Source organism: Pleurodeles waltl, chromosome 4_1 (assembly GCF_031143425.1).
Source record: "Pleurodeles waltl isolate 20211129_DDA chromosome 4_1, aPleWal1.hap1.20221129, whole genome shotgun sequence".
Classification (NCBI taxonomy): Eukaryota; Metazoa; Chordata; class Amphibia; order Caudata; family Salamandridae; genus Pleurodeles; species Pleurodeles waltl.
Window position 1 is genome coordinate 205747701 of NC_090442.1, and position 15145 is coordinate 205762845.

Genomic DNA, 15145 nt, shown 5'->3' on the forward strand with positions numbered 1-15145 from the left:
CTGTTTTGGTCCTGCTTTATTAGGAATAGTCCAACCCAAACTGCCTGGTCAAGTACCACCCAGACTGGTTTTGTCTTACCTAGACCTCATCAGAGAGGTATAGCTTGAGTCCTGTGGCACAATGAGTAAGGGACCCATGTTTGGGCATACCTGTCATGCTTAGGGCGCCTACTGCAACTGCAACAAGAACACAGTGATGAATGGAATGCTTGAATTAATCCCAGCCACAGTCAGTTGCTTGGGCCACATTCTAGTCTATAGTTTTTCATCCTGTATTCCAGATAATGGTTATATACAATTTAGTCTTGGACCTTCTCCAATAGGAACATATGTGGGTTGGATGCTCAGTGTTCCAGGGGAACCAAGCTGCATCCTCCTAAAGAGGCCCAAATAGGCAGAAATGGGTCCAATTTCCTTGTTCTGTGGCTCAGAGGTAGTCTGGCCTGACAGTGCAGACCAGGCTGTTCATATTGGAGCAGGACAAATTGTGATTTACATATGGATGGTTCTTGTTGAGGTGGCACAGTAGGCAAATAATGGTGGCCCTGAGTGGTTACGATTAAGTCAAACATCCCTTCCACCCCTATTTTGTTTTTGCCCTGTGTGGCACCCTAAGTAAGATTGGTGTACCTAGGCTTGACTCCCTCGCTTTACTGTGCCACTAGAACCATGCTGCACTGTACTGAAGAGGCCCAAATAGGCTGAAAGAAATCTTGTCTGGCAGTTTGGTCTGGACTGTTCATATCAGAGCAGGACCAAATCTGTATTTGCACATGGTTGGTTCCATTCTGAGATGGAATGTTGTGCAAAAAAATGAACTGGATTGCAGCTCAGAGTAATTACCAATTGCTGATAATAATAAAAGAAGCCCACCCATAACCTTTTTGTTTTCCTCATTAAAGTCAAATGGCACATGATGTCACTGTTACTACCCGTGGCATTTTAGGGAATTGAGGCCTACGACATGCATCTGTAGTACTTTTTGACCTCATGCAGTGTTGTGATGAGAATCATATGTGGCTGTTTTGTTAATTATGGGGTTTCATGTTGACACTACTTACACACTGTGTTGTGCAGTAGAGCACTATGTTGAAATAGGAGTGGTTTATGAGTGCCTGCTCATTGCTTCACTGAATTGTGGTGTTATACAGTTCGTGCTCAGATAATAGCACTGCATATTTAGGATGGCAGATATCAGAATGTGGAAGACTGAGCCCTTTGACATAACCAGAAACTGCCGGACCAATTCCTGGCTAGCTCACAGTGCCTCAGCTAAACCTCATAATAATAAAAATGTGATTGTGGCAACCTGAACATGACACCATGACTCCTCAGGGAAGTCGTGGACACAGATCTCACCATTTAGTCGTATTGCTTATGCTTGCCCAGGCAAAACACAGAAGAGATATACAATACAAATGAAATACATTTATGGAAACAATTGTAATCTGCATAAAGGGATTGAGCTGAGATAATTAGGCAAATGGAATAAAGCAAAGTTACCAGCATAATGAACAGAGTAAGCATAATGAACAATCCAACTATGGTAAATGAGTTCTAGAGGTTCTAGGGGTTCTGCAGCTTCTAGAGGTTCCTACCTAATTCTACGACTATACTGAGGACAAAGCGGGTGTACCCTTCTCGCTGCCTTATCTATAGAATTAGGCTTATCCCCTAACTGGAAATAGTGTCAGGAGACTGCCTGTAGTGCGGATGCCAATCCTCTTGGGAGCAGTAGATTGTTGTCAGCAAAGCTGCATATCGAATGGAGCGTTCATCCCAGGATGGTCGCAGCTTGAATGATTCTCTGCCCTTTCTGGGACAGTGCATCAGTTATATAATAAAACCAAACTGTGTTACAAGCACAGCTCTAATGCAATGCTTTGTCTAGATGTTAGAAGCTGTCTCCTAAATGAGCACTAGGATATTGTGTAGAGTTTGCCTAGCCTTGGACATAATCTACTGACTACATTTTGAGGAAAGGCTAACTAAAACAAGCTATTTGTACAATATATTCCTAGAATAATATGCAAGCACAGTGAAATAAAGTGTGTAAAATGTCCTTGCTAAAAGCAATGCAGCTAAAACGTGTACATTATGAAATCTAAAATGAAGTCAAGAAACAAGGGAAGCAACTCGGGTCCAAGAGGTCCTCTCAACACTGACAGTGTTTCTATGGTACCTGGACACTGCTCTGATGCGTCATATACTTTGATGAGAATACTATGCTACTGTCTGTTAATAGATACACTTAGAATGATACAGGGCTACCTACATGCGACCCCTGTCATGTGACACTCTTGACCATTAAAGGTAATTATACAGTATTTTACGAAACATGAAGAAGAATACTGATAGAATGAAAATCAGATGGTACTGTCATTGTTAAAGGAAGCTTGCAACATGGGAAGACCCCAGTGCTTAATTTGTGATGTAGGGTTTTGACGGTGAGTACAATCCCTCATTTTTGGGAATGGAACTAGACCCAGAGCAAATGAGAGAAATGCAGAAAAGGGAGAAAGAAAGAAGAGCTATATAGGCAAACAGAAACAAATAGAGAAAACATCAATTAAAAAGAACCTGGAAGAGTGCGATGAAGACACCGGAAGTATAGGATGGTGGGAAAATAAGTTATGATGCGAAATCAAGAGTTGGCAGACTTTGTATTCAGCAGCTTTGGTATTCAACAATGCTGGTGGATACTCAAAAGAACTAAGCCACTTCACCATTTTCTTCTTTTTTGTTTTTACACATTGTACACTGGACTCAGTAAAGTCACAGTTTGGGTCACAAGCTTAATTGGGCACCCCTCAAGTGCACTTCAGTAACAATGCTGAACATTGAAGGAATGTTTTAACAACTGTACTGAACTTATCTCTTCTCAGTTTGTCGCTGTGGAGGGACTGATTACCGCAGTGATCGACATGTATCCCAAAAGATTTCGACAGAAGAATCGCAGGGAACTGCTTATCCTGTTTTTCTCCATCGTCTCATACCTCATTGGTCTCGTCATGCTCACTGAGGTAAGATGGTTGAGGGATGTGCAATGATCAACATGTGTCTCAATATCTTTCGACAGAAGAGTTGCAGGGAACTGCTTATCCTGTTTTTCTCCATCGTCTCATACCTCATTGGTCTCGTCATGCTCACTGAGGTAAGATGGTTGAGGGATGTGCAATGATCAACATGTGTCTCAATATCTTTCGACAGAAGAGTTGCAGGGAACTGCTTATCCTGTTTTTCTCCATCTTCTCATACCTAATTGGCCTTGCCATGCTCACTGAGGTAAGATGGTGGATAGATACGCATGGATAAGCTCGGGCCCTATCATGCAATATACCGGAGGGGTGCAATGGCTATCTGTGTTTCCCATGCCGCCTGGCACTTTAATATTACAGAAGGAGCTGCATGTCTTGTGCTGCCCCTTCGATACTATAGATCATCCTGGTGGAAATGTAGCACCTGCATAATCCTGAAAGGGTGTCCCTTTATTTGCAGTGAGAATTTATCTCTCCACGTACAAAGTATTATAGACTTGGGTGCAGAGGCAAAGGAGCTGTCAGGGTCCCACGACGCACCACAAAGGGAGTGCCCCTTTGCCCTTGAAAGGCATTAATGAGTCCCATTGACCCCCTCCATTGACATTCCCTCACAGGTTACATTGCTGCTTGCACAGTGAAAGATGGACTGGCTACTTCAAACACCTAGACCACTAGTGCCCTACCCCAAAGGAGATATGAGTGATCATCTGCCCCCAGGGGAGTGCCTTAACTGTAATAGGGTGTGCTGACACGCTTTCAATTGTTCTGTGACACAGACAAGAGAAGTGCATCCTTTATTTTTCCACAGTTCTTTATTCTCCCCAATATAGCTCATCACAAAATATGACATCGGCCTGAGTGATAAGAACATCATCTGTTATTACTTGTAAGGGCAATAGTCTAATCCAAGCAAATATTATATACTTAACCTTCTTAAAGATGTAAAATAAGTTACATGGAAAAGTAAGGCTGGAAAAGATGTTTATAAATGCACCCATCTAAAAGATTACAGGTTTCACGTGTAGAATATAACATGTTCACTTTAATGCATGCAATTTTATATAGATGTCCATTGCCTTAAAGACAGAACTTCCCAACCCACTCCTGCATTTACATTTTAGTCCTCCTCACTGATTGGTGATGTCAACACATAAGCAACTCCAGGATTGTAGAATTAAACCACATTTAGAGGATAAGATACACAAGGTTTTAATGCTTAATATTGGCCACTATCCAAAGAACCAGACTGTTCATCTCTGTTCTAACTTACCAATATCACTTCTGACTACATTTGACAACGCTAATGTCTTGCATCATGTAAATATCAGCTTGTTGTGTAGGCATTTTAGTTATACCTCATACATGTTATTTTAGCATACTAGCCCTGCCGCTGTGCACTTTAACCTAGATATATTTTATTCAGCTTTGTTTATTATTTTAATAATAGCCACTTTTGAGGTCTTGTTTTATTTCTCCCTATCTAGCTGATTTTGCCTAGGCCGGCACTACGTTCTGAAACAATACGTTCTTGCTCACGCTGTGTTTCATTCAAGGCTGTAGTAAGATAGGTTGCTGGTGAACGTGGGAAAAGTTTTGTCTCTGGTAGAAAACACACATCCTTACGTAGGGACATTTTCCCAGAACATCAGCTGTGTTATTATAAAACCACTCCCTTGTCCCTTACATGTTAGAGGGAGATTCCAGCCAGAGGGCCACAACTGTATGCTGATAGATGAACGCTTCGCTGCAGCTGCTTATGCAGGCTTCAGACCTTTGCTCAGGTATGGGGGATGATGTCTCCCCAGGGGAACCTGAATGGCAGAATTAGAGCTTCACATGCTGTGCTCTATTATAGCCTTGATAGGAATTAGTCTACTGACTCTAGTGACAATATGATAGCGTTATTTCTATGCCTCACTCTCCTTGTCACAATTCCAATCTTGTCATGCTGTATCTTCCTGGTTATTGCAGTACATGCTTTGCTATCTAAGATGCAGTCACTTCATTAAAGCCTCATTGAAATATATACTGCCTCTGTTTGTCATTGTGTATGTGAGACTAATGTAATTAAGTGAAACGGATGAGACCTGATTGACCGCGATTTCCCTGAGAAATCAATTCTGTCATGTGCTCGGCTGCCCAATCATCCCTGCCCTTGGGTAGAGAGGAGGCACTGCTAGTTAGCTGGAGCAAAACCCGGATTAGGGCGACAGGTGTCACCTGTAATGGGTTAAGACTCAGTCTCCCACACCGCAGGAGATTCTGCCGCTCAAAATCCAGTAGTCTCATTAGAATAATGAGAGCCTACACGACAAGCTCAATACAGAAAAAGTCTTCCTCATTTTAGATTACTTTTTTCCAGAAGGTTTTTAAACTGGTCTATGTTTTTCAATGGCAAAATTGCTTCTTACAGTGGTTTCTGAAGTTAGGTTAGATTTCCAACATAGCCTGAGCAAAAATGACTAGTAAGTCACAGTGATCTGCCGAAGACCTCACAAAAATGAATTTGCCTTTGCAAAGTTTGTAAATCTTTTTGCCAGATGTACAAATTTCTTAATTCACAGTGTGCACATTTGGAAAGATTCATTATCTTCTCAGCCTTCTTTATCCTCCTACTCTTTACAGTATGAAATGGGTCCTTAAAGAGTTGGTTCTAATAATTCCACATAAAGTTAGTAAATCAATTTTAAAGATTTAGCATCTCTATACTGAATCAAGTGCGTTTGTTTACTTTTATAACAACATCCCATCTACCTACAGCAATTCACAGGTATTATAATGCTCAGTCTATGTCAACGGGTGACATATTTGGGGACTAGAACTTTTTTCTTAGTCAAACTTTAACCTACAGCAAGATGGAGAAACACAGAAAAGGGAGACAGATGGACAATGTGAACACCAGGAAAATAGTGAAAAGGGTAGAAGGCCGCAAAGAAAGGAATTAGAGGAAAAACAACCTGCAAGGGTGAGATGAAGAGACAAGAGTAGAGTGATGGAAGAAAAAGGCATGATGTGGATTCGATATTAGTCAGCCTTGGTATTTTGCAATGCCTTCATTCGGCAGTCCCGGGCGGGCTCCTAAGACGAACCTGTTGGTCATGCACTTATTTTTACAACCTAAGCACTGGAAATTCCAGTAGCCATCTATAGATGTTCGTGAGTACATTTGGTTTGTAGATCTGACAAGAGTAGCATATTTGCGGAAGTAATTGGACTGTCTAAGCAGAGCCTACACACCTGCAATATTTTTCTTTAATTCATCCCATTGTTTTTAGGTCATTATGGATTTAATGTAGTCAGTTAATATCAGATAACAGGATTTATAGGTCACTTCAAAATGTATGTAACTGGATATGGAAGCAAAATATCTTCTGATTTCTCTTATTGTGCTTTAGGACTCGTTTGGGAATTGCGATCAGATGTAAACGAGCTTAATTGATGTAATCTTTTAGGTGCTTTTAATGAACTCATCAGGCTCATAACATTCTAATAGCAAGGGAGTCATATTTATATAGTTCATGTTATCTAAAATGGATTAATCAAGTACCAGCCGTCAAATACGACTTCCTCTCTGTCGGGAGGACTTTCCAGCTTAATAGGATGGAAATGAATTCTGTATTGTTTTCGTTTATTTATTTTTCATATATCTTTCCTCTGACTAACCATCTACTTCTGGAATGTTCAGAGCAGTCAGAGTGCTGCATTATAGACATAACTTTCACATAGCAGACTCCTGCTTGCACACACCCCATGCATATGGAAAACCATGACACCCCTAAAGCATGGAACGACCTGCCCCTACACATAAGTTCCTTCTCCTCTTTTCTTGAATTCCACAGGAAGCTGATGACATGGCTTACCTAGCAGTCCCACGAGCCATAGGTTTGGCTAGACCCACACCTGCTCAGTGCTAGGATACTCTTCTGAGTAGTGTGCCATACAAACCTGCGTAACATAACAACTCATCAAAACATCAACTCAGTGCAAGTGACATCACTCTTTCTTTGACCCTTATCACATCACAATGTTGGTGCCTGATCCCAGCGTTCTAATTGGTGTGGGCTAGAGGAAGTGCAGGGGGTGGAAAGTACAGGAAGAGACTGTTTACTTTCTGTTTCGTAAGTAGATTTTGTCTACTCTGGGGACAAACAGCCAAGTGAGTACCAGGGATCCCAAAGGACAAGCCACAGGTAATAGCCGCGGTGCCTGCCTACCCTTGTTTGATGTTCATGGGCTGCTCAGGTCTCTTACTGTTTACATCTCGGCACCACGGAGGAAGGAGGAGAGTAATGCAGGTTGCAGTGATAGAGAGTAATGCAGGCTGCTGTGGTGGTGTAGCAGCAGCGTGACCTTGGAGGAGTACCAGTCGCTGAGAATCCAAAGCAAAGATAAGAAAAGATAGCAAGAGAGATATTGGGGGGCTATTAGAATGTCGTGGTACCGGGAAAAGCAAAGGTGCCTAGAGCGGAATGAGTAATGGGAAAGGGGAGTGAGGGGACCAAAAAAGAGGGGGAAACAATGCAGTGTGAGAATGCAATGCACTGTGAAATGGCGAAATGCTGAAAGTGCCAGGAATGATGTAGGCCACTATTTGGTGTCCGTGAGACCTTTAAATACTACTACTACTTCTGTTGCCCTGGAAGCTCCACCACTAACCCTGAAGCGGACCCAGTGTGCTTCCTGTTCTACTTTCAATACTCAGTTTTCCACCATTCCGCAGCAATGCAAGTGATTTGTGGCGAGAAGGAACAAATATCATCAAAACGAAAAGCCAGCTTCTTGATGAGTAGAACATCCACGTCTAGTGGCCACCATCATGAGGACAAGATGGAAGGGGGCTCCCAGTGATCAACACTAGGTCAGGTACATATATATTTTGCTGAGGAAGAGTAGAGGTTGAAGTAAATAAAGGTACAAGTAAAATATCCAGATAATCTCGGTTTTTTTAAAGTTACCTATTTTTTTCTTTTTCTCACCTCGTAAAGATGTGTACCTTGTTTTGCTACCAACATATGCGAAGTTCACAGTTTTGCCCATTTTTTTTTTTTTGGGGGAGATATTCCCGATTTAGCTTTGCCGGTTTAAATTTATTTGCATTCAAAGATAATTTTCAAAACATCTTGAGATATTTTTCACTCTAATAAAACGTAGTCAAGCTGAAAAATGAACATGCTTGCTGTTTCTGGAGCTTTTCAATACATATTGGCAAGTGAATATCTAATAGTTTTCTGCAAATGTACCTTTTGCTGAGCTTCAATGTGCACAGTGGTTTTGCGCAATATAGTAACTTTTTTATTTGCAAAGTATATTTAAGCAGAGCAATTTTGTTAGCGTTAAATACGAACATATGATTCTCAATTTGTAACAAGAGTCTTGAATTGTACCAACGCAAACATTGCTGCGAGGTTCACAACTTCCAACGTTTTATACAGACCTTTGTAAGTGTTGTAAAAAACACACAAAAAAAAATAAAAAATCTCCACAGAGACCCGCAGTTTATGCCATCTGTCATGTGTATCATTATATGACAGTGCTGAAAAAGGACAGTGATGAGACAGAAGAGTTTCTAAACGGACTTCACCTTTGAAAAGTATGAAAACCCTACACAGCCTTCCAGGACATCAGCCTGTTTATATATCTTCCGATTGTCCTATAGGCTGGTTTGCCTCCAGTTCTGCTTAGCATGAAGGTCACACATGACTGTATGATAAAACAGAATGCACAGAGCTCGTTTTAAAAGTGACCATGCTTTCGCACCTTTTCCTGACAGTTTTTCGTTTTTGTTCTTTCGTACATGTTTGGCTTCATTTTCTTTTCTTTTTAGTCCATCGTTTCTCTTCCTTCCTCCTTATCAGGCTATAGACTCTTCTCCCTTTCCTTTAATAATTATTTCCTTTTCGTTCCCTCTTATATCCACATAGGACTGTTGCCTATGGGCCTTTTGACCTTCTCATCCTTTTGTTTGATTCTACATACTTCTGTCTGGAATTATTAAATACTATGGGGGTCATTACAACCCTGGCGGATGGTGTTAAAGGTGCGGTAATACCGCAAACAGGCCAGCAGACAAAAAAAGGGAATTATGACCCTGGCGGAAACCGCCAACAAAGACAGCCACTTTAACACACCGCCGGCGGTACAGACAAACAGCGCAGCGGTCACGGCCAACAGACAGGCAGGAGACAATGTACCGCCCACAGTATTACAACCTACCAATCCGCCACCTTTTCCGGGGCGGATTCACCGTGGATAAAAACATGGCGGAAACAGCTTTTGCTATGGGAAAACGCTCACCTGAACACATCCCACGAGGAAGGAGGCCACCATGGAGCCGGAATTACAAATACTCCCTGCCCTTGTCTTTCTGCTCCTCTACGACTAACAGCTACGTAGGCACCGAAGACACCGGTGAGTACTGCACCTACGACACGGGGGAGGGGGGAGGCAAAAGTTAGGGGGACACCCACCAAACACCCCCACTCCCACCCTCGCATATTACAACATACACACCAATGCATTCAAAATAAATAACGGTAATAACCCACAATCCCCCCGGAAGAATGAATAGACAATGCGAAATTCGGTCAAACAATGTAATGTGCCAATATACATGTCATACAAAAATATACAGATATATATTTCAAATTCACTCATAATTATAGATACAATACGAGAAGTAGTGCAGATATGTACACAACAATGTCCGTGCACCAACAGTCCAAAAATGCATGGGCGAGGCCCACAAACGATACCTGACCACTATCGGAGAGAACACTGCCGGGGCATCAGATCGAAATACTACAGGCAATTCAGGGGGAAGGGAAGGGGGGGCACCTCAACCAGATGTATGCGAAGCCAGATCCACGACGGGGCTCCATCCCCATTGATGTATCCTGGGGAGTGCAAAGCCACAGTCTCACAAGTCTCTACAGTGGGTCTTTGCCCTGTTCAGCGGTCTTCAGCATGGCGGTCTTTGCCCTGTTCAGCGGTGCTTTGCCATAGCAGTTCAGGACTGTTCAGCGGTGCTTTGACATGGCGGTCTTTGCCCTGTTCAGCGGTGCTTTGACATGGTGGTCTTTGCCCTGTTCAGCGGTGCTTTGACATGGCGGTCTTTGCCCTGTTCAGCGGTGCTTTGATATGGAGGTCTTTGCCCTGTTCAGCGGTCTTCACCATGGCGGTCTTTGCCCTGTTCAGCGGTCTTCACCATGGCGGTCTTTGCCCTGTTCAGCGGTGCTTTGCCATAGCGGTTCAGGACTGTTCAGCGGTGCTTTGACATGGCGGTCTTTGCCCTGTTCAGCGGTGCTTTGACATGGCGGTTCAGGACTGTTCAGCGGTGCTTTGACATGGCGGTTCTGATACTGACATTGGTGTGTGGCATGACGTTCTCTACACTGGGCATTGGTGTGTGGCATGAAGTTCTCTACACTGGGCATTGGTGTGTGGCATGACGTTTATTCATTGCCCAGCGGGACTGTGGCAGCCGGGGCACTCCTGGGCTGTGACTCCGGCGGTGGTCTCTGGACCAGTGATGATACTTGGGCCCTCCTGGGCTGTGACTCTGGCGGTGGTCTCCGGACCAGTGACGATACTTGGGCCCTCCTGGGCTGTGACTCCGGCGGTGGTCTCTGGACCATTGACGATACTTGGGCCCTCCTGGGCTGTGACTCCGGCGGTGGTCTCTGGACCAGTGAAGATACTTGGGCCCTCCGGGGCTGTGACTCCGGCGGTGGTCTCTGGACCAGTGACGATACTTGGGCCCTCCTGGGCACTGACTCTGGCGGTGGTCTCTGGACCAGTGACGATACTTGGGCCCTCCTGGGCTGTGACTCTGGCAGTGGTCTCTGGACCAGTGACAATACTTGGGCCCTCCTGGGCTGTGACTCTGGCGGTGGTCTCTGTACCGTTGACGACGGTGCTGGCGGTTGTGTCTGGTCCGCCGGAAATGATGGCACACTTCTCCGCCGTTACACTCACAAGAGGCTGGGCAGACTTCCTCTGGGCCTTCCCCACCTTTGTTGGAGTCACAGCTGACTCACCAATCCCCTTCGAACCCATGTCAGTTGTTGTCCCACCAGGAGTCTTAACACGGTCCCGTCGTCCACTCTCCAATTTGAGAGCCTTTACAGGGGGTGGGCTACCAGTGCCTTGGCTCCGGGTCCTACTGCCTGCCCTAGTGGCCGGTGCACTCCACAAGCCTTGAACACGCACCACTGGTATTGGAGGCTTTTTGGCTGAGGCGCTATGACGGGACTGATGAATTGGAGGGAGGGGAGTGGGGGCAAAAAGGTCAATTTTACAGAGGGACAGTTTCTGACGAACACTGGGATGGGTAGCTGGAGGGGGTCTAGGAGTGGAGGAAGAGGAGGTGGTTGTCGGAGGTGTCACTTTAGCTGTTTTGGGTGCAGGTGCGGGTACTGGAGGCTGTCGTGAGGTGGATGGATGTTGAGTGAGTGATTGCCAGCGTTTGTGTACTTTGGGAGGGGGCGTCACAGACACACTGGGAGAGGAAACAGTGGACGTGTAAATGGCAGTGGAGTTGCCCTGTCCTGTTCCTGGATCTCAGGGACCGCTTGCATGGTGGTTGTCCGTCTGCAGGGGGTGGGGTGCTGGTGTGGTGGTCCTGTGGCGGGTATCCTGTCCACTAGCGCCGGCGGATGTGGTGGGTATTTCATCGTCCTGGCTAGTGTCAGGGGCCCTTTGGCGTGCCACGGTGTCCCTCAAGGTCGTATGTATGTCCTTCAGCACCCCTACGATGGTGCCCAGGGTGGAGCTGATGGTCCTGAGCTACTCCCTGAACCCCAAATACAGTTCGTCCTGCAGGCGCAGGGTCTCCTGCAACTTGTCCAGAACCGTCGCCATCGTCCCTGGGAGTGGTGGTATGCTCCCATGATGGAGGATAGGACCTCGTGGAGAGTGGGTTCCCTTGGCCTGTCCGCCCCCTGTCGCACAGCAGCCCTCCCAGTTCCCCTGTGTTCCTGTGCCTCCGTCCCCTGGACCGTGTGCCCACTACCACTGCCCCCAGGTCCCTGTTGTTGTTGGGGTGGTGGGTTACCCTGGGTGCCCTGTAGTGGTGGACACACAGCTGATTGACCTGTCCTGGGTAGGGAGGTTTGGGCCCGCTGGGTGGGTGCTGTGCTGGTGTTACCAGAGGGTGGAAGGTTGGTGTTGGGCTGTGCCTGTGCAAGGGGAACCGACTGTCCTGAGGCCCACGATGGTCCGGGCTGGTTATCAAGATCCAGTAGGGCAGAGCTGCTCTCGTCACTGTGGGCCTCTTCTGTGGGTGGAGTGGTGTTGTCTGGACCCTCCTGATGTGGTAACGGTCCTTCGGGTTCCTGCAGGGGTATAAGAGCATGATTATTGCATGTGTGTGTGTAATGGTGTGCAATGTGTGGGTGTGCGTGTACCCCAGTGCAAGCATTCCTGTGTGGGGGCTTGTTATGGGTATGTGCATTGAGCATGCTTTAGTGATGGGTGTCCATGCTTAGTTGAGTCATGCAGGGCTTGGTGTTGGGATGGGTGGTTAGTGTTATGGGTAGATTAGTGAGGATTTTGAGTGATAGGGGAGGGTGTGAGGGTGGGGGTGTGTGATAGCATGCAGGTAGGGTGGGGGATATGATAGTTGAGATTTGACTTACCAGTGTCCCATCCTCCACCGACTCCTCCGAGGCCCTCAGGATGCAAGATGGTCAAGACTTGCTCCTCCCATGTTGTTAGTTGTGGGGGAGGAGGTGGGGGTCCGCCGCCAGTCCACTGCACCGCGATGTTGTGCCTGGAGACCATGGAACGCACCTTCCCCCGTAGGTTGTTCCACCTCTTCCTGATGTCCTCCCTATTTCTTGGGTGCTGTCCCACGGCGTTCACCCTGTCGACTATTCTGCGCCATAACTCCATCTTCCTGGCTATTGATGTGGGCTGTACCTGCGATCCGAATAGCTGTGGCTCTACCCGGACGATTTCCTCCACCATGACCCTGAGCTCCTCCTCGGAGAAGCGGGGGTGTCTTTGGCGTGCCATGGGGTGGTGTGGGTGGTGATGAGTGTGGTGAGTTTAGTGGTTTGTGGTGTTTTGTGCGTGGATGTTGTGTGGGTGATGGTGTTGTGTGCCTCTGTGTGATGGGGTTGTCAATTGCTGTGCTGTCTCTCTGGCCTTCTTTCAGAATTTCTGGTCGTAGGGGTTTGTGGGTGATGTGGGTGTGTATTTTATATTGTGTTGGGTGTGTGGGAGTGTTGTTTGTATGTGTATCAGGTGTGTGTATTTGTAATTGTCCAATGTGGTGGTGTTTTGTAGATGTGTGTGTATTTTCAGCGCGGCGGTGTGTACCGCCAGTGGAATACTGCGGTTGAAAGACCGCCGCGTGGATTTGTGGGTCGTAATAGCATGGGCGTGTTTCTGTTGGCGTGGAGGTGGAGGATTTGTTTCCGCCAGTTTATCACTGACCTTTGGTGTGGCGGTGTTGTGTGGGTGTCTGAATTTCGGCGGATTTCGAGATGTGTGTCATAATAGCTGTGGTGGTCTACCGCGGCCGCAGTGGTGTATTGGCGGTCTTCTGCACGGCGGTAAGTGCCTTTTACCGCCAATGTTGTAATGACCCCCTATGTTCCCTCTCTGCCCTCTTACCTCTTATCCTATTAATTCGATCAGTTTTCCTACTGGTCTGTTTCTCATTATTGCTCCTTATTATATACTCTAATCTCACTTCCTCATCTTACCTTCCAACTGCCTTTCTTCTTCCTTTATGTTTTTGCCTGCTTCTCTAACTCTTCTATATTTCAGTTTTTAATTTTTGTCTCCTTTTACTCCTTTACCTCATTCTTTTTCTTTTACATATCTGACCCACCAAATCTCCAATTTGTTAGCTACTTCATGCCTCATCCTCTGCATGCTCCACAAGATCTACAGGTGGATCCACACAGAAACAATAAGAACAGCCACCCAGGCCCTCGTCAGCAGCAGACTTGACTATGGAAACCCCCTCTATGTAGGAGCCCCGGCCAAATTCCTCAAAAGACTGCAACGTATGCAAAACGCCTCGGCACGCCTGGTCCTCGACGCACCCTGCCACAGCTACATCACGCAGACCTGAGAGACCTACACTGGCTCCCCATCAACAAAAGGATAACGTTCAAGCTCCTACCCCACGCACACAAGGCACTCCACAACACCGATACAGCCTACCTCAACAGACGACTCACCTTCTACACCCCACACCGCCAGCTCCGCTCAGCCAACCTCGCCCTCGCCACCATCCCTCGCATCTGAAGAATGACCACTGGAGGCAGATCCTTCTCCTACCTCGCCGCCAAGACCTGGAACACCCTCCCATTGTTCCTACGACAGACCAAAGACATACTGACATTCAGGAGACTTCTCAAAACATGGCTGTTCGAGCAGTAGCAGCACAACCCCCGTCCCCTCAGTGCCTTGAGACCCTCATGGGCGTGTAGCGCACTATACAAGTGTACTGATTGATTCATTGATTGATGGGCCTCTGTGGGCACAAGAGTTAGCATAGCCTTTGGCTTGCAGAGCTGTAGCCCCGTCACCTAGTGACCTTTTACCCACTTAGCATACTGTTTTATTCCATTTATTTTATTATTTCTTTTACCACTTTGCAGCTGCCTACATTTTATAAAAAATGCTTTGCTTTGGCTTATCAGTGCCATTCTGAGAAGGTGTCATTACCAGTGGTGTAAGTAGATATTGTCATCATGTCCCTTTCTCACTTACGTTTGCCAGGAACATAATGGGCACTTGTTGGGATTGGCTATGTAATTTCCAACACACGTCTGCCACATTATCAGTTGTTTAGGAACATACCTGCATCAGAGAACCTACATCAGCCGTATAAATACATCTCACATGGACGAGGTAATTAGAGGGGTTACTTCCAGATGCCATCTACGCTGCATGTCACCTTGCTGCAGAACTCAGCCTTTGTGTCTTCATGGAGTCTGATCTGGAGACATCTTTCCAAGGTAATGAGGGATGGGAGTGCTTCTCATGGTCATGATACTGGCAGATTAGGGTTTATCACACCCAGCTCTCATTAGGATAGAGATTAAGCATTCTTTGTTAGGAATTTAATATTTCATGTTTATTGCAAT

The 15145-nt window shown here is 46.0% G+C and overlaps 1 protein-coding gene across 1 annotated transcript in view; it reads left to right on the forward strand.

Moving 5' to 3' along the window:
- LOC138287579 (sodium- and chloride-dependent GABA transporter 2-like) overlaps positions 1-15145 on the forward strand; it is a 641212-nt gene that overhangs the window by 589706 nt on the left and 36361 nt on the right. Inside the window, 1 exon segment of the mRNA XM_069228137.1 lies at positions 2886-3023. Within this exon segment, the coding sequence (XP_069084238.1) occupies positions 2886-3023 (138 nt within the window).